General features: G+C 38.9%; 1 protein-coding gene across 1 annotated transcript in view; it reads left to right on the top strand.

Annotated features, from left to right (window-relative positions):
• The window catches only part of LOC140228678 (uncharacterized), a 59,078-nt gene extending 39,848 nt beyond the window's left edge, over positions 1 to 19,230 (top strand). The window contains exons 5-9 of the mRNA XM_072308941.1: positions 11,762 to 11,844; positions 12,844 to 13,004; positions 14,610 to 14,744; positions 15,645 to 15,715; positions 16,702 to 19,230. Coding sequence (XP_072165042.1) covers positions 11,762 to 11,844; positions 12,844 to 13,004; positions 14,610 to 14,744; positions 15,645 to 15,715; positions 16,702 to 17,669 — 1,418 coding nt within the window. The 3' untranslated portion in view covers positions 17,670 to 19,230. The remainder of the gene's footprint in view (positions 1 to 11,761; positions 11,845 to 12,843; positions 13,005 to 14,609; positions 14,745 to 15,644; positions 15,716 to 16,701) is intronic.
• Positions 19,231 to 24,449: the final 5,219 nt, after the last annotated feature.

Here is a 24,449-nt window from a genome sequence, read left to right as displayed (position 1 = left end):
AACAACAACAACAATGTAAAAGGTGCTTTGTTTTCTCTTTTTTTTTTTTTTTTATAAGGCAAGAAATTTCAGGCGAGCCTTCAAAGCGGGGCCGGCATTTTTTTTTTTTTTTTTTTCAAGCAAGCAGGCGGAAGGAGATTTTTCCTTTCCATGTTATGAGAAATGATTTAGCGCAAAGACCCCCTGTGGTGTATCCCGCATGCGCTGTCGTCTGCCGCAGGATATTGATGCGGCTCACCTCAGACGACGGGCGCTTCGCATCCCTTTTAGCCCTTGCCTCGCTCCGCTCTGCAGCGGAATGTTCATTTAATGAGTATCTCTCCGATCTTATCAAATATCACGCATAATACCACAACGCAACACAGAGTTCTCTCCTCCGGACATGGCTGCCGCTCTTGAGTTGCCCGGGGGCTTTCTCGGAAAAAGCAGGGCCCGTAATGAAAAAAAGAAAAAGAGACAGGAATTTCAAAGTAGCAAACAACACCGTAATATGGCGTGACTAAAAACAAGGTTTTGGAAAAAGATGAAATGTAATCATCTGATATGGCACAAAAAAAAAAGAATGATAACAGCTTTGACACACAGAATCAAAGCCTTGTACATAGCAACCTGGTTGTATGTTTTCACAAACTTCTTTCTGTTTAGGAGGTAATGAATTGTGTGGTGTCATCATCCATATTCACTGAGAAATTTGATACCGCATGGTATATTCAGAAGTATATTTACTTGCTGACCTGTTTTATGGTGGGACAGTGCTACGCTCAAGCCTACTGTATTTGATATATAGAAATGTATGTACAGTAGTAGCAGAGGATTAATGATTTTGCTATTCAACTGTACTCGGATTGGAAGAGAAAATCCTTCTGTATTGACACTAACTAATTACACTTTTAGCACCATGGTCTGCTCTTGAAATTAAAAATTTCCCTTCATTGGATATAATCATTGATAAGAAAACATTAAAAATAGCCCTGTAAAATATAGTTGCCATGTACCTATTTGTTCATCACTATCATAATTTACTGTAGGAGCTTGTTTAAGAGTGTATGGCCTTTAAATAGCGCATTCTTTCTTGCTGTTTTGTTGGTGTAGCGTTCACTTCATGACTCATGCACCAGATCCGGCAGAATCTCCTGGGCCTGAACCAGAAAGGGTCATTCTTTTCATTGAATCCAAAATAAGAGATATTTAACACAAAATTTAAAGCATGTGAAGTGCGAAAACATTAAAACTCGAAAAATGAAGGCACAAAACTTTCTTGTGAGTTTCCAACCTCAGAAAAAAAAGGGAAATATACAGGAATGCATGATAGATTTGAAATTTCAGGGGGGAAAATTAGTGATTTCATATTTTACTTGTTATCTGAATAAAAAAGTCCAGGAAGTTCAGGGTTGTGTTGTTTCTATTTTGTGGGGGAAATGATCTGATGGCTATCCAGAACTAATGTTTCCCTGAATCTATCACCAATAGCTAACAAAAGTAATTGAGGGCATCGAAATCAACAAAGTGCTTTTAAAACACTATCCTTACTTACAATATTTTACTTTTAAAAATTCAACAAAAAAAACAAGGTTATGAATAATGATTTTTATCTTTTCTGTTAGGTAATAAGACATATTTCTATGCAGATGGCAAAGAATGTTGTATATTTCTGATAAGATACGTATTTTTGCACTTTTTCTTTTGACGAGGTAGCTGAACTTTAGATAGATGTTACAAGAATTGATCTCTGGTCTCTGGACAGGTCATAAAAAAATAAAAATAAATACAAAGAACTACATTGTGGAATATGGAAGATTGTTAAACATGTTGCATTTATAGTGACTTTCAAAAAAAAAAAACAAACAAACAAACAAAACTGACACCAGTAGCAGAGCCTGTAGCACAGTGTACATTATTGTACTTCAACACAGAATGAATTTCATGCTTTTAAAAATGCTACAAGAAAAATTACACTGCTCTATCACATGCGAAGTAGTCCGTATACAATTGATGATTCACTACATTCACCAAAGACATGTATTGCACTTTGATTCTATGCTGTATGAATGAGTGGGCGTGTTACGTGTGCTGTCTCCAAATCATATAAATCTACATGTGTATTTCATACTATCCTGCCAATATGGCCCCAAGTTGTCTCCAAGTGCCGTAGGATTTTACAAGCTTTGGAGAATTTGTAATTTTGCCCCCCCCCCCCAGTGGTTGTTTTGCAAATTTTGATGTACTGTAGGATTACATCCTGTAGACTGCATGGGAGCACCTGATTGTGTTTGTAGGGATGGAAATTTGAATTGTGAGTCTTTGCGTTGATGTTTTGCTTTTATCTTATGTGTCATATTTCTAACATGATGAAAGCAGCGATGAGCTAAAATTGAGCTTAATGGGGGAAAATTGTCCTCCCTCGCTACAAGGCGGAACAAGCCAGAAAATTGATGTTTGCACAAAGCCCCCAGACAAGCTTAACATGGTTAGCTCTCAAATGTCAAGGGCAGTGCGAAAAACTGTTGCATGTGCGGAGCTGCACAGTTAGGTTTTGACTGCGAAATCCATTCTGTTGCAAGCACACATCTCCTTTTGAAGGGTTTCAGTTTTATCATTCATGATTTACTTTCTGTGCAAAATAGTCTCATGCAGATGGATCATGAATGATTTGCTTTCTGTGTAAAACAGTCCCATGCAGATGGGAGAATGTTAAATTTTTAAAGTAGATAATCAGTGATTCTCTATTTTCTTTTTACTTGCAAGTCAATGAGAGCAATTGTATAATATGTAATTAAATAGCTGTATTAACTAACAATGAAGATTTCCTCCAAATTTCAAGAATAATGATTTTCTTTTTGTCAATCCCATTTTGCATGTTTGCTGTTTTCATTCCTTATCTCATGTGAGCCCTTAAAAATGATCCATTATACACCAAGATATATTCTGAGAAATCATTCACGTGGGATTCGTTGCTTTGCAGAATTGGTGCATTGACAACTTTTGAAATGACAAATTGGATGAGAAGTTCATTCTTGTATTTAATATCGGATGTCAGAGTGATCAAACAGTAAGCATGACGTTTGTCTGCATTTGTTTGTCGGCTGTGTGTCACTATCAATACCTGGTATTAATTGTTTGATGCATCGATTCTAAATTATTTCTGAAGTCAGTGACTTGTTAGAATTCTTCTGTGTATGGTGCTGCAAAACACAATTAATAATATGATGCCATTTAGTAGTGCAGCATTTTTTTAAAGGAATGAGTCTTGATAGTGTTTCTTGGTAGAAAATTATTGTTCTGCATAGACAGCACCAGAAATTCCCTGCATTCAACATGGTAGTGACTGATAGGTGATAGTGTATGTCCCATATGTGTCCATTTAAGTAGTTGTGAAATGCATTTACTTTCATGCAATTTGTGTTGGTATTTTCAGAATTATCTCATCAACATGGGCTGTTTAGGCTTTTCAGTAGAGCTGGTAGTACAAAATACAAAGTAGTTTATTGAAAAAGAAAGGGCAAACATACCATGACAAACAAGACAACCCCAAAAAGGAGATGTTGATTTTCAGCAATGGAGGAACACCAAAATTTAATGATACAAAGTACTCCATTGATAGTCCTGCGATGATCTTTGAATTTGACAGTGCATTTCGGCAGTTGATTGACTGACAGATATTACATCATAAGTAGAAAACAGGTTTTAACATCCACATGACACCTGTGCTGCTGTGGCTGTTGATTGATGGCCGTGGTAATTAGTGCTTCATTTTGCAATATCTGCACATGCTACATGCAAACAAACAACAGGAGGTATAATTGCTAACTTGGCCATTTAGCACATGGGGCCACAATCCCAGGCCAGAATCTCACTGGCAAAGCCTCGATAGTGCTCATTGTTGTTATGCTGTCAAATCCACCTTAGGGCAAATTTGCATTTTAAAATATGTGACTTAAACGCATTAATGTGGATACATTACCGGTAATGCATTAAAGACGGGACAAGACGTGAGAGATAACCCAATTTAGACATTGGATTTTCTGTGAATATTTGTTTCTCCTTTTTTTTTCAGTGAAAATTTTCCAAATGTTCTCACCAGAAGTATGCACAAGATTGCTAAATTTCAAGTCTAAAAATATGAAAGCTCTCTGGTATGGGGGGAGGGGGTATGTGTACTTCCCCTGTCCATGTCCGCAGACTTTGTACGTGCAGAACAAGACATAACAAATAGCAGAAGTTTGCACATTGCATTTCCCCGTGAGCATTTCAAAGAAGGCAGGGCATTTCAAAAGATGTTTTTCCCACTTCCTGGAAAGGCCAGTGGGAAAGAGTCCCATTCTTAAATGGAGAGTGCCCATTTATATGACTTGCCCTACAGAGAATTATAGCAGCACAGGGCAATAAGGGCTAGTAGATTTGTAGTAGGGTGGTCCACAGGGGATTTGAGCATGTTGCTGCAACATTACTCGAATTCTTGTGCAGCATTCTTAAGAGCTAGCAACATCCTATGCAACATCCCTAAGAATTGCCGACATGCACAAAATAAAATGCAATCAAACGTGTGAAAAATATGTAAAAAACTTGAGAAACATTGAATACCTTTGGTACTTGAAAATGTGTGTGCAAAACATGAGACAGAACATCATAAATGTATTAAAGCAGCACAACAGAAACTAAGTTATGAAATGTTGTGCGCTACGTACTCATGATGTCCGTTCCATGCGCATACAATTTCCTAATATATAGTCTCACATTCCGAGCTTGCAACATGCACAAATTTCGACTTGTGGACCACCCTGTTGTAATTCCCTGGGAGGTGTTCAAAGCACGTCCGACACACTCCGCTCAGCAAATTGCAGAGTCTCTTTTGAGCATGTTTGGAATACCTGGAAGGATATGGCAGATAAAATCTCTGGATGATCGTAATCTCTGTGTTCCTGTATTTCAGTGCCACCTTTATCCCTTATGATGCTACCCGGTGGCACTGTTGGAGGCAGTTTATGTTCAGTGGCTGTATGATCCATCCAGCTGGGGTTACATGACCTTTAACCTCCTCAGGACTGCCATCCGAGATTGCCATTGGTGTTGTATACAACCAAGATGTTGTTAGTAATGGTAGAGTTGATTTTGCAATGGTGGATGTTTATTTCTGTATAAATACAGTATATTGGATGCAAAATCAAAGATAAGTTATCGCATCATTCTGGGAAAGCAGTTGAAGGCGAATGTTGCGAGTTTATGGTCAAATTTTTAAGTTGCTCCGTTGAGACAGTGACAAGACATTTCCTCCTACGACAATTGCTCCAGTCTTATTTTCTCCAATATGACTTGGGGTTAGGGTTAGGGTTGTGATAGGGTTTTAGGTTTAGTTTGATGTGAGGATTAGGATTAGGGTTAGGGTTACATGTATGTTTGTGAATTAATTTTATGTCATGTACGTTATGAATATAATATGGGATAATTTTTCTCATGCACATGGAAAAATGTCAATAGAAAATTCTGTGGAGGTCAATTGCAGAACTGGCATAGGACTTCTCCCAGTTATATGAAATGAAACATAGATGCAGGAAACTCATTGATAAGAAATAGAATGGTAATTGGGCTGCTTCCCTCAACCTGTCATGGGACACACAGGCATCCAATTAAGTCATCGGGAGTATCACTGTCCAAGTCATTGGTTAATCCTCGTTGCCATGGTAACTAATCCGGCCCATGACAACTGGGCTGCAGCTCCAGATGATCTGCAGTGGGCATGATCCCTTTTGTGTCAGGCCTCTCCTTGAATTTGGACCATTGTTTTCAAGAGACAGTGACGATGTATGTATGATGAGGCTTGTGTCGGGTTCAAGTAAATTTCCTGGTGTACTGCCCCCATTTAAAGATATCATCCACACAGACAAAATAGCAGGATGTCAATCGTGATCCCAATACAATCTAGTCTCTGTTTAATCAGGTACTGTAATAAAAGTGGAAATTTTCATGGTGTTGAAATTTTCACGCATTTCGCGCAACCAGAAAACAGCGCAAAAATAAAAGCATGGGAATATTTTCACTTGCTAAAATATGTTGCAGTAGTTCATGTCTTGATTCTGCAGAATTAGAAACTCACAAAACTCATCTTACCCGGCTGCGCACGAACTCATGCGAAAATATCCACTTTTACAGTAGTGTTCGGCAGAGCATTTCTTACCCAATCAAGCCGAGTACCTGATTAACCAGAAAGCTTGTTAAATTCATTCACATCACGGATACCACATACCTATCACACACCTCTCTATACCAGACACACAGCACCGCATGCCACTTACATCCAAAGCTGTTGATTGTTGTCAGTTTCTTAATATAGATGGGCAATTCCGCAGTTAGGTGGACATGACATGGATAAAAGAAATGTGCCTCTTTATCTTACCCTTTAATCTAGGTATCAACTAATGCCATGGATGTTCACCAATCATTAGGGTCTTTCAAATTCAGTAGATTTTATTTTTCGTATTCATTGATTTTGTGAGATCTAAAACCATCATTTAAAATGTACATGTGGGACTGGGGACGCTGAAATTCGCTTAAATGCAAATTACAGTGGGTTCCTTTGAAATTTTTTCCTCAAAGTTTTGCTAAAGGGTAAAAGATGAATACATTTAAATACTCCAGAAGTCATGTGACATTTTGTCAATTACAAAAGGGTGAAATGACCTGCGGAATTACTCCGGACAAATGTAACGTTACTAACCGTAACGTTACTAACCATGCTTTTGGGGGTCTAGCTAAAAAATTATTGGTCGAACTGCTAAAAAAAATTGCATGAACATTTGTCATGATGCAATAATTGAAATTAATGCAACGCTTTGTTTGAAGTAACTTGAATTTTTGCACACTTTTTGTTACAAGACATTGATTTTTTTTTGTCATGTCCTTTTTTCGTAACGTTGCTAACCAGCCCTTTAAGTTGCTATAGCAATTCTAATATTTCTTGGATTGTGTTCATTCTTTTCTGTATCATAAACCTGGGAAGGATGAACATGTTTTTGACCTAATTTTGACTTGAAGTGAATAAATGGTAATTTAGTGGTAAAAACAAATATCTAAATTTGTTCAAATGTAACGTTACTAACCGCGGAATTGCCCAGATATGTATTTCAGATATTAATTTTTTTTTTGCTCTCTCTGTTACATTTCTTCGTTTGTCTTATGCCTGGAACTGGCTTCTCACCAGGGCAAGGTGTTTATAGAAGGGGATCATTTCTGCTCGGGGCTGTTCAGGTATCCCAATTATGAGGTACATAGAGGGGATGAAAGAAGAGATGGGGAGGGAGGAGTTAGGACAAGTGTTATTTGCAGAATCGGACTCCTGCCTGGAAAAAAGGCTAGCTGTAAGTGTTTCAGGGAGACAAAGGTACGGGGGAAGAGAGAGAGAATTGAAGTTTGCATCGGTCTGCAAGAACACGCAGACCCCATAGCCTTGTTTGGACGGGTGGGGCCCAACCAGCGACAGGTGTTGCGACTTGCAAAGCAGCCCGTTAGAAATTTGATGTGATGAGTAAGTAAAACGGCCGGCTGGGGAGGCCGCGGCAGTTGTCCCAAGTATCCCACTTTGTGGTCATCAGTGTTTGCGAGTGTGAGCTCACCAGAAAACATAAAATAAACTTGTTGGGCATGACCTTCTTTAAACAAACTCACTCATCTATTTTTAGGGGAAAAATTGAGAGGAAATCGCATTTTCCCTGTCTGGTCCCCTTGCATTAGTACCGACCTCTTAATGTATGCACATGGAGATGTGGTGCTGAGCCCAAAAAGTTCAACATCACTAAATCACTTTGATATATGACAAGATACCCATTGTTCAACAACATCAACAAAAAGAGAATCCGATCCTCTTATACATACATACTGGATATGTATGAGTTGTGCCCATCACAGATTCCCCTCCCACCAACCATCAGTATGTACGATGCACATCCTATGGCATCTCTCCTAGTTGTAATTTTTGGTTAGTACCAAAGACTTGAGGTGGAAAGATATTTAGGAACATACTGTAATCATCTTCAAAATCATAACAAGTACCACCCACTTTATATAGCATCTGTTGCTGTCATTTTTTTTTTTTTTTTTTTTTTGGGGGGGGGGGGTTAGGGGATTGAGAGTTTGCATTACACATAGTACTATTTTAGTAGAAGCTAGCCATGGTGATTTTAGCAGATGTTAAGTCTTCATAAATTTTCTTTTTTATTCTCCTCTGGGGGAAGGGGTACTTTTGTCTGAATCCATTTCTTGGTCCGTTATCAGGTGAGCAGGAAGTGAGATTTCTCCTGAGTCAATGTGCTAGACAGAATTTGTACTTGTATGCCCTGTGCCACAGGCCAGGGCAACCCCTCTATGTGGAGAAATCCAAGAAATGTTGTTAAGAATGGAGCAGGTATTGAAAAATGGGTGGCTACCTTGCCCTTGAAATCAAAGTTATCATATGGGAATCCTGAGAACAAAAATACATGTAGACCTGAGTAAGGCTTAAAGTTGACCTGGCTCGCCATTAAAATTTGGTTATTATTTTCATGTATGCTTTCTTGTTGGTGTTGACTCAGTGAAAATGACAAACTTATGTGGTGATTGAAAAAGATAAGAAAACTAGGAAGGTGTTACAAAATTTGCTTTCCCTTCCTTCATTTTGCTACTTTAAAAAAAAAATGGCTGGATTTTTGGCATTAAATTTTTAAGGCACATAATGCAACTCTGAGTTTCATTACAGAATTGTAATCAGATCAGGCGAAAATTGGTTGTGCTTGCATTACTGGTGTACAAGCATCACTACAAGCTCTCTGCACTCTAGTTTTCTACAGAGACTAGCGGGACTGTCACAAAAGCTTTTCCATCTTACTTTTCACCCTCTCCCCTCGTTGGTTCCTTTAAAACGCCTGGCTGCTGAGCAATGCCGGTATCCGCATGCTTTATTCCCCGCTGGATCCTGGAGGGGAATCGTGACGGCGGAGAGCGGATTAAAAATAAACCAGGTGAAATCACGGCATGTGAAACGGGGGCCGTGGAGGATAGGCACCCACCGGGCACACTGCGGAAAAGAGAGGGAGCACTGATTTTGCTCTGCAAGCCTGCCAGCCAGCCACCGTCTGGAGTGTTAAGCGTGTGTTCATCAAACACTAAACAGGCAGATGTGTTCTTGAGAAGACACATTCGAGTGCATGGCTGTCACGTTGTTTGCGATGTGGGGAGAGAATGAGAGGCCCACACTTGTTGGATTGCACACTCATGCTTTACTTGAAAATCACAGTAGTTCTTGCCAAAAAATGCTGAAGCAACAATACAAGTAAAATAGACTTGTTTTTATGTGTGTTCTGTTTAAAATATAGAAAAGTGAGTAAATACTGAATTTGATTACTGGTACAAAAATTATTCAAATGATGCATGTAGTGTTCTGTGGTCAGTTAGTAGTGATTGCAATATCAACATGATAACACAATCACCTAGACACAAGTGCAGATGGAGGGAAAATATTGGGAGAAAACATCAATAACCGGGCGTTGTAGTAGTGATGGTGGTGGTGGGGGGGGGGGGGGGGGGCTTGTATAAAGGCACTGTAAGGAGAAGTGAGTGCAATGATGGACATGATCTTTTCATTACCAATGCTCGCAGTGATGTTCAGTGTCTACACAAGGCTCTATTTTTTTTTTTTTTTTTTGTCAGCACAGAAGAGTTTATCAGTCCTTCCTAACTCTTCAAAAAAAAAACTTTTTTTTTTCTAAATTAAAGTAATGTAGTTACAAGATGCATCCAAGTAAAATCAAAAGCAACATGAGGCACATATTGAATACCTCCTAGGAAGTGTTGGTTATCATTTGAGTTTCAGTGTTTCATGAGACTTTCGTTGTTGTGTTTGCACCTCGAAACGGCCAAGGTGACCATTATGACCATGAACTTACTTTTATAGAGCTCTGTTTTATGTGACATGACAAAGTTCCCAAGTTCCTCCCCCCCCCCCCCCAATTCTCTCAGTTTGTCTCTATTTCAGATAAACATGTATGAAGAGGATTGGTTTCTATTATTCAGTAATAGTGTCAGCCAAATTCAATCTGTGAATTCATGGAAGATCATTGGGGTCTTCTTTGATTTGTCAAATGTTAGCCTGACAGAAACAGATTTGATGCATTTAAATTCCTCTTGATGAATGCTTTCAGAATAATTTTCTCTCTTGACTTTCATTTTACTCTAGTATTGGATGAAGAGTAATGCAGATATCGGAAAATAAACCCTCGTCTGGCTATGTAATGAAATTGTAAACTTACTATAGGGTAAAGAATATTCTTTTAAAAAAAAAAGAAGAAAACCGACTGTGTGATCAGCTTGTAGTTTGTGTGTATAAAATGTCCCAATTTGGGCAATTAATATCCCTACAATGCATTGCAAGTAAAGCAGTTACATTTCACTGATCAAACCTATGTACAAATAGAGAGAGCAGAAGAATTGTTGGCTGTAATGACTACTGGTAGAAACAGGCAGTATGGGACCATTCCCTTCATTCAACCCCTACCCTAAAGAGGCCAACTCAGTGAGGAGGAAGCCCGAAGCCTAGGGGTGCTTTACTGGAGATTGAAATATCAAGCTTGGGACCTTTAAGAACATTTTATCCAACCCGTAGGTAGTCTTACGAAGGCCTTTAAAGGTTGAGGAAGACTAGATTCTCTTGCATTGATATTGGGTGTCAAAAGAGACGAGTTCAAGAGTACCTTTGATGCACAGCTTTGGGTGGAGGTATCAGTTTGTTTGGGATCATGATCATTTTGATGCAACTTGTTGTGGGGGAACCAGCTTTCAATTTGGCAGCTGGTGGTTACTGGAAGACTTACTTAGCTGTTGGAGAAAATGTGATCGCAAGATATATAAAAGGAGTAGCATAAATTTCACAGTGTTCCATCATCGCACAGTTTGACAAGTGTCTTTTCCTTTGTGCGTGTGTGTGTGTGTTTTACCATTAAGCATTTTCAAAGCATTGTGATTTGATGATAATTGGAAAAGTCTCCCCCCCCCCCTAAAAAAAAAAGAAAAGAAAATAATGAATAAAAATAAAATAAAAGAATTGAAAGAGAAGAAGCTAACACCTTTAAGGCATTCCTCTGACTGTTACAAGAGAAGAATGGCAGATACAAGTCTGAGCTTATGGTGTCAGTATCACGTTAGGGATGGGTGGGGGAGTATAACATGGATCCATGTCTTCTTGGAGTATTTCCTGGTGACTCAGGCTTGTGGGTTTTTTTCGTCAAGTTCATCCTGCATCCAACACCCGAAAGAGAACTCTTCCCCGTCTTTTAAGTCCTCCCTTCGCAAGCAGCCGCGGAAATGTTCCAAGAGCGTGCCGGGGCGTATTGACTAATTCACTATTCACAGGTTGAAAAGTGAGGAGCCGAGGGATGATGTTATATCAAAGAGAAATTATTTATCATCACTACTGACATGCTGTTATCTATAGAAAAATCTATAATGCAGTGTGTACTCACAACAGTTTTTCATTGCCGAACACACACACAAAAAAAGTATGTTCTGATGTTCGTACTAAATCTGTACTTTTTTCCATTTTGTTTTGTTCTTTCTTCTTGATCGGGGCTGTGTTATGGCAAACAAACAACGAAACTGGGCTGTACATTCTGTTTAGGTACTGTTACAAAGTGAAACTAAAACAAAAGGAACAAGCTTTCCTTTCATTGCTTTACTGCTGATGGATGTCAGATTAAGCTCAAATATTTACATCTATCATCAAATGCATTGTTTTTTACAGTGATAATCCAAGCGGAACCAGGTACACCAGCCATCAACACAGACAGTGTCCTCTTTAAGGCTGACAGGACGGTGCTGGGGCAGGTGAGTGGGACCGGCCTTCAGTGGCACAGCTGATGTGAATATATGTTAATGAAATGACATGCATCAAGTTTTCATAGCAAGATGCAATATCTGTTCCAGTGAGAAAAAGAGATAAAGAGTTCCTTTTTTCTTGTTTGGCCTTGAAGACATGATCATTGGTCTTCAGTGGAAATGCTCTGTAATTTAATGTATGTTGTGATTGATCAGTAATTCAGTTTTCGTAATTGTAATGCCAGAATGTAAAATAATGAGTGGAAGTACTGTATATGCTGTTATTTTCGCGTACAGATATTTTTCGCAAATGAGGAGGTCATAGACATTTCGCAAGATTTTTTTTTTTCTTGACTTGACACCGACGCTAATGTAAATGCACTATTACCCAAGCGCATGGAGACATATTCACATTTTGTTAAATTCGCGATTCAACTGTGATTCGTGAAAATTAAACCCTCAAAAAAATAAAAGCTTATACAGTAAAATATTTTGCCTCTAAGGTGGTTGTTTTATAGCAACACTTTAAAGCTAGTTCGCAGAACTTAGCAGTTCCCACAGTGACATCGTAAACACTCTCAGATGATTTAGTGTTTTGGTTCTGCATCTCTTTTCTTTCTCGTGTGCATAATGGCCCGAATTCACAAAGGTGGTACAAATGAAACCATGGTTTAAACCATGGACAAAAACCATGGAGCGCCAAGTGTCGCATGGAATATTTCGTTACGAAATCAATCATTTCGTCGATGAAATGATTATTTTGTAAAGAAATGACAACATTTTGTAACTAAATGAACATTTCGTCCACGAAATGATAATTTCGTTAACGAAACAGTCATTTTGTCGACGAAATGACCAATTTCGTAACGAAATATTCCGTTTGACACTTGGCGCTCCATGGTTTTTGTCCATGGTTTAGACCATGGTTTTGTTTGTACCACCTTCGTGAATTCGGGCCAAAGTGTCTGGCTGACTTTAAATGTGTGTGTTTGTGCCTGTATCTTGCAGGTCTATGAAATTTTTGGACCTGTCGCTTCTCCGTTCTACTCTGTGCGATTCAACTGTCCCGCGGACATCGAGGAGCATGGCGTCTGCCTGCAGACAAGAGCTCTCTTCGCCCCACAGAACATTGATGTCACACAGTATGTCTTCACGGAGCAGCTCAAAAAGTGAGTTTGGATCACCTGATAAAGAGTTCTGAAGGCATATAGAGAGAAAGACGAGAAAAAGGTTGCATGAAATGAGGGAAACGTAGTAAATTTAATCACTAATTTGAAGCTTGAAGAGCAAGTGAAGACTTTTTAATTGACTGTCATTTCTGATTCATTGGAGCATGACTTAATGGAATAAAGAAAAAAAGATTGACAAATGATTACGCTTGATCTCCAAAAGAATTTGAATTCACAGACTGTACACTACAGGCCCTCATCTTCCTCTTGCAGAGGTAAAGACCTGATAGCATGGGGAAACATGTATGGTCCCATTGAATTGATATTCATTTTTCTGCCCACCAGCAGGGGCCTCGTTTCATAAAGCTGTTCGTAAAGTTACAAACAACTTACGAGCAACTGGTGATCAGTTCTGATGTGCTATACTTATCAGAATTTCCATAATTCAGCACAAGAACTGATCACCAGTCGCTCGTAAGTCATTCATAACTTTACGAACAGCTTTATGAAACCACCCCCCTGTTCGCATTCGAAACCACAAATAGCGCCCGCAAGCCACATGTCAGGGAATGTGTGCATTGAAGTGCACACTCATTGGTAGTGGTCAATTCCAGTTGACATTCTTTGACTGTGCGTACACATACGTAGTGATTAGTAATAAAACTGTGCGCAATTTGTTACGGGGATTCTCGGAAGAAATCCAAGCCTGGCTAGCCCTCTGACTCGATGGTATCCCCATGTTCCCGGATCTATAAAGTGAGATAACACCCTTTTGTTCTGAATTGGCTTTATAGCCAAGGTGTATTTAAATGACAGCTATCAGTAACAGGGAAATTATGCATGCTTCAAGGCATGTTGAATTTTTGTCATCAGGACCCTGTTGCATAAAAAGATGCATTTAAACCTAAGTCAGACAATTAAACATAAGTCAGTTATCAGCCAATAAGGATTGAGTATTCACAGACTTATGTTTGATTTTTTGACTTGTATTTGATCTCAACCTTTATGCAACAGCGCCCACAATACATTAAAGGAGACCTCCGGATGATTTTCAGATTTTTCCATTTGAACAACTATAAATTAGTTATACTGAGGACAGAGTTTCAGAATTTGTGATGATTGGGATGAAGAATAAGAATATTTTCAAAATTTAGAACAAATTGCAATGAACAAGGATGATGACATGGCAGAGTCACCATAAGAATGCATGAGTTGGGGCTCAAGGAACCAGAACAAAAGAAGAAGGCATGCATAGATTATACACAGGTGAACTCGCAAGCAAGCGGTAATGTAATGGAATTACACTGCTACATTTCTGAAATATCTGAACCTCCTATGTCATCATCCGTGTTCAGTGTAATTTGTTCAAGGTTTTTCAAAGTATTGTTTCTCTGCTCAAGAACCACAATAAATTCCAGAGATCTATACATCATGGAGTTGTCGATTTATGTACTACATGATGTGAAATTATGAAAATCGTCTGGAATGTCCCTTTAATGTCACCACATGTCATTGTTGGTTAGAAGAAAGTGTGATCACAAATTCTTGGTTCTTTGTTTTGTTTTTGTGTGTGTGTGTGTTTCTTCCTGTTCTGTGAATTTATAGATGCCGGGGATCTGATGCATCGTGGAAGAATGACGAGGAACCCCCGGATGAGTTTCGAGAATTTAGCGACGACGAGGAGGAGGCTCTGGCGAAGAACAAGAAGAAGAAAGACAGGAAGAGAAAAGTTCCTCAAGGGTGAGCAAAGGAGAAAAAAAAAAAGGTTCTGTGACCTGTCAGTGGCAGGAGAGAAGTTGATTATTGATTGTAAAAAAAAAAAAAGATTTTTTCCGGGCAACAGGGGTGGCTGTGACATTACATGTAGGCTGGTTGGTACTGAGGACACTGTGGCTATTGTGTTCCCTGCTGCGGACATAAAAAAATTCCTGTTTTGGTGACCTGCTTTTCCCAAAATGCCGTGTGAAAGCATGCCTGCCCCTTTTCAAGAGGCAAACCCTTTGTCAGTTGGATGAGGCGTGGGAGAGAAAGGTTAGAGATTCTGTGATCTTGAGAGATAGAAAGAGAAGGTGGTGGGGGGGGGGGAGATGTGGAAGAGAGAATCTACTTTCCATATTCGAAATGGTGAAACCCTCCACAAGCTTCAGCTAAAGTCAAAACCTAGTGAGCTTAGCCTTGATGGGTGTGCACGTCTTCATACAAGTTTTATTGCAAAACAAGCGCACTGCTACATTGGAAAAGGTAAATTCGACAAAAATACACACAGTCATTTTACTGGTCGACATAACACAAATAAACATGAATTGATAGGCCGTGAAGCAGGTACTCATGTCTACATTTTGGGAACCTGATATGCCGGGCTCACTTAAGGAATGGGTTAGTATTTGTAGGCAGGAAAGGATGTAAAGTGCAAGATGACACGTCTCCAGAAACAGTAGAATACTCTGTTCTCTTTAAAAATTTTATGGAAGTTTGTTTGGATATTTTTCTGAGGAATTTTGCAAATAAGTGACTGAGCATGAAAATACAAGAGAAAAGCAGCAAAAATTGTCTTTTGCTTAATTGTTGCACGCTCAAAATTTCAAATGATTAAAGATATATGTCTGAGACTGATCAGTCATTCGTGTCTTGCTCATGTAGGAAAATTTTGAATGGTCAAGAGAACTGGACACAGAATGGACCGAGTGGCTGGAATCAGGGACCAAGGAGAGGTAAGCCTTGGACAGAATGCAGTCCCTCAATCTCAAATGAGTGTTGTACCCTCTTCCGAGTTGGCTTTAAAAAGAAGAATTAATATGATGGTCATTTTCCTTCCTTCTTGAAAACACATGTACATGGTCAAATTTGTCACTAAACCCAGTGCGTTATCATAAGGGTGACGATGTTTGCCCCAGAAACCTCTATTCAAAAAAAAAAAAGAAGAAGAAAATTTAAAAATACATAAATACATAAATGAATGAATGAATAAGTATGTATGAATGGATGGATTGACAGACAGACGGACGGATGGATGTGCGAACGTATGGACGGACAAACAAATGAACAAATGGATATTGTTTTAACACTGGAAATACATTGAGTTCACATTCAAGGATATTCATAGTAGATCCAGGGTTGGGCAGGGATCAAATTGGTGGGGGGGGGGGGGAGCAGTTTTTACATTTAAGTCTCTTTTTTTTATCTGTATAGTCAAATTTTCTAAATACAATGTACTTGGCAGAATGAAGTCCCTCAATCTCAAAATGAGATGCTGCTCCCTCTTCTGAGATGGCTCTTTAAGGAAGAATTAACCTGTGATGGTCATTCACAGTGATGAGAGCCCATCATTCAAGATATCTGCCCAGCCAGCAGGCACTGCTCTTTCTTGAGAAACCTTTCATTATTAAGAGGCAATGGGACAGTCTCTGTGTTTGACTTGTATTTCTGCAACAGCTTGAGCAAGATGTAGAAAATGTCATAGGGAAAGGAGCCTTCATGAGAAACCTGATGAATAGAGGTGATAGGGGTACTTAATTATTGAGTGAGCAGACACTGGACATCCATCAGTGGGAGGGTGTCTCCACAAATTTGACAAGAGGCGTGTCACCTTTCAAACCTGATGCATTTAATTCTTTACATGAGGAAATATCTTTTAAAAAAGTACTCAGTGTGTAATATGAAATGTCAGATCACTTCCTGTTTTAATCCGCATCCCCAGGTCATTTTCAAAGCAACGTCCAACGAGATCAGCCACGGGCCCATCCCCCATTGCAGCGCACGACACCAGTGAGACCACTCCTCCCGTTTCCAGCTGGTAGCGGGCCCCGCCCTCCACGAGGGTTTGGTGCACGTCCGCCAGCAAGCTTTCACGGTCCACCGCGCCCATCCACAAGGGGACATCAGGCCTTTGGCCACATGGGGGTGAGAGGCCCTCCCCCAGAGATTGACTGGGGCCAGAGGTTTCCAGCACCGTGGAACCTACCACCACCACCACCTCCACCACCTTCTTCCAGGGATAGTCATAGTGGACAGTTTCAAGGGAATCCTTTCCTGCTGGGGCAGCAGCCAAGCTGTCCGCCCACACTATCGGGAGAGGTGTTGCGTTCTCCAATGTTCCAGAATCCATTTGTTAATGCCCCACCACCATTAATGTCGCAGCCGGTATCCTGTCCACCACTGTTCCAGGCAACTGTGCCCGGGGCAGCCCCGCCCCCGGCAGCTTCACCTCTGGCAACGCCACCCCTACAGCAGCATCAGCAGCATCAGCAACAAGGACCGCATCAAGTCAGAGGCTTCTCGGCGAGAAAGACCGACAGCGCCCTGTCTCGGCAAAAGAGACAGACTGGAGAGGGAGCACAGGCTGTGTATTCGGCCAGGAAGTCTGGTATCGCCCCGCCTTGGCAGAAGAAGCAACCCGTCCAGCCAGTAATGACAACGTCCGTTGCTTCTGCAGTACCTGCCAATCATCCTCCGCCACTGATGGGTCAGCCATCTTCTCTGGGGGCGTCGACAATCCCTGTGGGTGGGAACAGCGCACCCGTGCAGTCACTGTCTAGTAGGATGAGTCTGTTTCCTCCGACCAATCTCCCACCCCCTCCCGTCCCCCCACCCGCCTTTCATCCCCGCATGATGCAGTCATTCCGAAGGCCACCAAATGCCCGAGGAGGATTTAATGGAGCATCTTGAGAAAAGCCGAGCTTGAGTCGGACTGAAAGCTAATTTTATATTCCTACTACACGTGGAGTAGACATTGATAAGACTGATAATACAAGTTGTCGAGTGCAAATTTTTCATTTCTATCATTTCTGTGACAATATGTTGACAAGCTCTATTTGATCGTACACAAAAAACATGGAGCACTATCTCTATCGCCAAACTACAAGCATTTTATCAATTTTCTCAGCATTGAGCAATTGTTAGGTGTTGAGAAAAGAAATATCAAGTTATGAGCTCTTCTATTGTGAAGTGACAATGTTGTAGTCATGATAAAAAGGGGAAAATTAGATACATTTGCATGTAGTGTATGTTCAGCACTATGGACCCGACCGCTATCTACAAAATGTTTACATTATTTGTGATAGGGAGAATTTTTTGATGAAGTTGACATATTTATTAAACTCATTTTTTTAATGATACAAGAAATGCACATCACACGTTTGACCATAACACATAAACTTTGAATGTAAGTATCGCACATTCATGTCACGTCAAATAGGCTCAACGCACATACAGCTGTAGGTTGGCTTGCCAAGAATAGTAATGTGCTGTTTATTATCTAAAAGCACTTTACTACTGTACTTTTGTTACCAAAAAAAAAAAAAAAAAAAAATGATTGCACTTTTAAGTGACTCGACTGTGATGTAATGCTGCTCGTTAACTTCAAAAGTATGTAATGTTTCCCGTTTCCTCTTATAAATCCCTTCACTATTGTGATGCTGCTCTCATCTTGATTCTACGTGAATAGCCAAGATGAATTTCATCTGATGTGTTGAAATTTTGTACGGTACACTGCACGTAGAGTAGAAGTGTCAAAAGCGGAGGCGTAGGCCCTGTGTCTTCCAATGTCAGTGTGTTCCTGCAGAAATCTCTTAACAAAGCATCTGATAGAACTTCACTGGTTGAGAATGAAAAGGCTGTATGAAGTGTTGTACAAAGTCTTTGTTCTTTACAGCCATTTGATTCTCAGCCAAAGGTACTATCCTTTATTTTTGAAGATTTTTTTTTTTGCATGATGAAATAAATGTGTACAAAAAAAAGTGCTATTTTCAATGCTTCCAGTTATGCAAGCACATATTGATTTTATATGTAATCTGCGATTTCTATTCTATCTTTTTCTATATATCTTCGAAGAGAGAGTATGCCAGCTTTGCTGTCTTCACTGTGGCTTTCAAATATTTGATTGTTCATGCTTCCACACACGGCTCTGATGGTAAACATGTGTACTTTTGCACTACAAGTGTATAGAGTGAAGATATGATGTCATTAGTGTATAGTTGAAGTCTATGGTATACACCAAATGTTGCACTATGGCGAACAACACTGTTGTTCCACTGCTTGACCATGTAATTTTGAATCGTCTTGTGAGTAGCACTCTGGTTTTTTGCTTCATAGTGCGGTCGTATGTGGAGACTGTGCTATTCAGATGCAGAAGAGCGCTAAAAGATTGATCCATTTTCTTTTTCTTTTTCTTTTTTTTTCTTTTGGAGGGGGAGGAGCATACTTTGTAAACTCAGTGTTCCAAAGTGAATGTAATGGGGGGTTTTCCACTTCAATGGACAAGTCTTTGGTGTACATTTGCACCAGGATGACCGAAATTACTGCAAATAAAAAATATTGGAGAGAATCTGTATTTATTTGAGCTTTTACAAGGGCATCCAGCCTCTACACAACCATGCCATCTTCAGTCCAGTTGCACAATGATGCTTATCCTTGGACATGATTTTTGTTTTCTTTTATTTCACTGAACTTATGGAATGACAACAAGCACATTTCATGTAGGGAGCAATGTTTAAGTTTGAATTCTGTGTGGCACATCGTTGTTTTATGCCTATCCAGGCACAAGTTTGTCCTGTGATGAACATGTTAATCGCTCACCAATGAAATGATGTATGAATGTCCAGTAATTTTCCCCCTGTTTGGTGCACTGCTAAGGTCAATCAATTCGTGCCAGTTTTAGGTGCAGTTGACTTGCTCGTACAATCACAATGAATATGTAATTAGATGTTGTCAAGACTGATGATCAACCAGTTCAGTGTTGAATATTTATTTGCACGAGTTAAACCATCCCAATAAACTTACATACAACCTGAAGGGGTCCTATTTCCCATCATTCAACCTTTCTGTGCCAGGGACTGCAGACAATAAGTACAATGCTGTGGTATCTTTTGGTATCTTTTATGCTAATCAGCACTCAAAGCACATGCACAGAGGGTTCATTAGCTTCTACAACCAGAGCAGTAGATGCGAAAGATGTGTCGATAGTATGAAACAAGCACTTTGCTGTCATATATTCCAGCACAATATTGGGGAGACGATCGAGATTCTCTACTTTCAAGTGAGTGTCAATTTTGTGACGCTCTGTAATTGTGTGCTTGTTGATTTATTTGAAAAGTGTAATGTAGAAATATGATCTTACAAGAAGGAAAGCAGTAAGATATTTAAACATGTAGATACTTTTTCCTCCCAGTATTTTTCCTTGTGCTTTCATAAGTATTACACATACTATTAAAGTTACTTTTCAAAATTTCAATATATGATTTTATATGATTTTGTTTTGGAGGATATACTGTACGAGCTGAAATTTTCGCGGTGGTTTTATTTTCGTGAATTTCGCGAATCGCCTTTGAACCGCGAAAATAACAACACGCAAAAATAACAATGCGCAAATAACTGAGTTCAGTTAGACCCTCGCAACCGCGAAATTAACAACACGCGAAAATGTCCTCCAAGTAGCAATTCGCGAAAATATCTGTACATGAAAATATCTGTACGCGAAAATTTCAGCTCGTACAGTACTTCAATCATTCTGTTGTTGTTTCTTCTTTTCTTTTCTTTTCAAAATTAGTTAACCAATATTACCCTAATAATGAAATATTACCCTAATAATGAAATTCAAGTTTGTGTATACAGGCAGCTCCAGTCATAATGAAGTCCTTTGGACTGCAGTTTTCTTTAGTTATATAAATATATCAAAATTTTGTTACAGCTGAACAAATACGTTTATAGAGATGTATAGGTCATACTTGTTATGACTGTGGGACCCAAATTTCTACTTTGTCACATGAATTTCATTGCAACTGTGTTTGTTGTAGTGGGAGTGCTCTGTGCTTAATTAAGTGTTATTGTAGTACTTCAGTAGAGATTATGATTTTGATAACAAGCAGTGAAAAGGTTGATATCTGTAAAGGGAGACTTTTTGTAGTTTGTACATCTCAATCTAATACTTGCTAGATAACAGACTGTCACGCCCCGATATAATATGAGAGAAAGTCAGTATGTCTGTGATCATCACAGCTTTCAAAATTTCGAACAGTAATCTCAGCTTATACATTTCTCCTTTTGTTACACACGAGAACTAGTCCTCACGTTGTTCAGAAAGTTTCTGTGAGATCATCAAAGATTCAAAATTATGAATAAGAAATCCCACACTGTAGGAATTCCAATCTTCTTTGAATTTCTGCTCATTGAAAATCTTAGAAGCACAAATGCGTAATCTAGTTTGGTTTAGATTTTAACCTAGTCTACTCTGCTTTACTCAATATCTGAATGAACTGACCAAAAACCAAAGTACTTGATTATTTATTTGTGTCTCCACATTACAGTTCTTGAGCTAGACATTTACTCATGAGGTTACTATATTTGCTGCAGGTACGTACTAAACATCTTACTTTCAATCCTGCAAAGTTCTTTGTAACAATATATCACCATCAAACATTATAATTGAGCGCCTGCTACTTTCTTTTCACAGAGTTGGGTGTACTGCCATTGTCTTCTCTGTCTAGAGATGGGGGCTGTGCAATGGCTACTGATGCTTTTGTCCTAAACAATCATAAGCAAATTACATCAGAGATATCTCTCCTCACATCGAAACCTAATATTTTTTTCTGTCTTTTTCTGACAATGCAAAAAATTGGATGTAAAATTAGGGTTCCATGACATTTGCTCCTTCAACAACAGAAATATCTGTACGCTAAAGCCAAACAAAAATTGTACCTACAAACATAACCTTAACCCTAAGTCCTTGGAGAAAATAAGACCGGAGCAATATAATGGTTGCAGGAGCAAATGTTGTGTTGCCAAAGTGAGAGGCATCATAGATACTGTATAGGTGATTAACTTCATGAATTTATCCTGATCTGTAATTTCCTTTGCACAATAAAAAGTAAAGATGATATGAAATAATTGCCAGTGGATCACTTGAATTTGTGTCAGTGCAGTTGTTGACTCATTCCTTATTTTCAAGTGTGCCTGTCAAGCAGCATACATTCTCTGTCTTGAAATTGAGCAAGGAGATGCACGGTCTTCAACAAGAGAGAGAAAGACGTGTGTGTGTGGGGGGGGGGGGGGTGAGATGGATGATTATTATCATACCTTCTTGGGTGTTTTGTGTGGCTGTATTTGAAGAATGTTCGTAATGATTGTTGATAATACATACTGCAATTACTTAGTGTCAAGAGATTAATATGCGATTCATTGATAAATAAAGGAAACACAACATCAAGCTAGCTATGCCTCACCACTTAAAGGACAAGTTCACCTTCATAAACATAAGGATTGAGAGAATGCAGCAATATTAGTAGAACACATCTGAAAGTTTGAGGAAAATTGGACAATCGATGCAAAAATTATGAATTTTTAAAATTTTTGTGTTGGAACTGCTGGATGAGGAGACTACTAAGGCTCGTGATGTCATATGAGTACAACAGTATAAAGAAAATGTAAAGAAAATTCTACATATTTTCACTCACTTTTTTCGCATAATAAAAGAGCACTTGACTTGCCTCTTTCTAAAGGCAATGGGAATAATATTACTCATAACATATGTCAGTAACAAGTCAAGGGAATGTGTACTTTTTTCAAAAGATGAAATTTTGTGAAATTCTCTTTATATTTTCCTTATAATATTGTTGTACGCATGTGACATCATACACTGCAGTAGTCTTCTCATTCAGCGGTGACTGCACAAAAACTTCAAAAATTCATAACTTTTGAACGGATTGTTCATACTTAGAGGGGAAATAGGCTACAGTCCTTTCCAAACTATAGATTATGTGCCTTCGGCAAATGCAGGAAGATTATGGAAACACATGGTGTTAGTTTGAGGAGCATGGGACAATTTGTTTCAAACTTTGTGGATTTCTTGAAGGACAAGTCCACCTTCATAGACATGTGGATTGAGTGAGTGCAGCAATATTAGTAGAACACATCAGTTAGAGCTTGAGGAAAATCGAACAATCTGTTCAAAGCTTATGAATTTTTAAAGTATTTGCGCAGTCACTGCTGGATGAGAAGACTACTACGGTGTATGATGTGACATTTATAGAATGATATCAGGAAAATATAAAGAGAATTTTACACACACACACAAATAATTATTTTTTCTCTTTAAAGTGCACATTTCCTACAACTTGTCACCGATGTATGTTATGGATAATACTATTCCCCCTGCCTTCTGAAAAAGGCATGCCAAGTGTTTGGTTTTGTTTTGTTTTGTTTTTCTATTATGTGAGAAAAGTGTATCATTGTACACATGTGACATCATAAGCTATAGTAGTCTTCTCATCCAGCAGTTGCTGAGCAGAAACTTTAAAGATTCATAACTTTTGAACGGATTGTCTGATTTTCCTCAAACTCTCACTGATGTGTTCTACCAATATTGCTGCATTCACCAAGTCCACATGTGTCTGAAGGTGGACTTGTCCTTGAACAACAAAAATCTGTATGTCGCCCTCTGTGGATGGGAACGTTCAAAATCATTCCTTGATGTCACAGCACAACTGTAGTACATGTACAGCTCTCGCGTTTGTCGTAATATGTTTCATTTGAGAATATTGCACATTCAGTAGTAATGATCCTGTGAATTGTTGGATATGGTGTTAATGATTCTATTTGTTGTTGTTGTTGTTGTTTTTGTGTCTATCAAACCTTTTGATACACATGCCCAAGGTTTATCGTTTGTGTAGTATGTTCATCACTCCTAGATTATACACACAAAAAAAACCACAACAAACACACACACACACGCACACACGTATAATCATTACATTACATTGACACCCTCTGGCCTAGCTTTTGATAAATAATGGGAGATGCCGTATTTCGCGAACCACTTTGTTTTTGAATGTTTCAGCCATTCCAAAACCGATTTTAATCAAATAAACTTTGAATTCCTCCTAGAATGGTATGCTCTGTACTATTTCATAAGTGTTTTCTTGGTCAGTTGGGATCTCGCAAAAAGTTAAAAGCCCAATTCTCATCTCCACCTATACTGTACCATCCCTTTGAGAGAATTAAGAGAGAGAGAGAGAGAGAGAGAGAGAGAGGGGGGGGGAGATGTGTGTAACTGCGTTTGTAACTGATGGCATTAATCACATATAATCTCGATCCAGTTTGAAGGAGACACTGTATTACAATCACTGTCAGCAGTAAGGCATGGAGTATATCTATATGTGATATATATGTATATAGATATATACTCCATGCTTTACTGCTGACAGTGCTTGTAATAATACAGTGTCTCCTTCAAACTGGATCGAGATTATATATATATATATATATATATATATATATATATATATATATATATATATATACTGTATATATGATAACATCTAAAATGGCATTCATCACATATAATCTCGATCCAGTTTGAAGGAGACACTGTGTGTTATTACAAGCACTGTCAGCAGTACAGCATGGAGTATATATCTATATCTATATATATATATATATATATATATATATATA

Source organism: Diadema setosum, chromosome 5 (genome assembly GCF_964275005.1).
Source record: "Diadema setosum chromosome 5, eeDiaSeto1, whole genome shotgun sequence".
Taxonomy (NCBI): Eukaryota; Metazoa; Echinodermata; class Echinoidea; order Diadematoida; family Diadematidae; genus Diadema; species Diadema setosum.
This window is presented reverse-complemented; position numbering and strand designations above follow the sequence as displayed.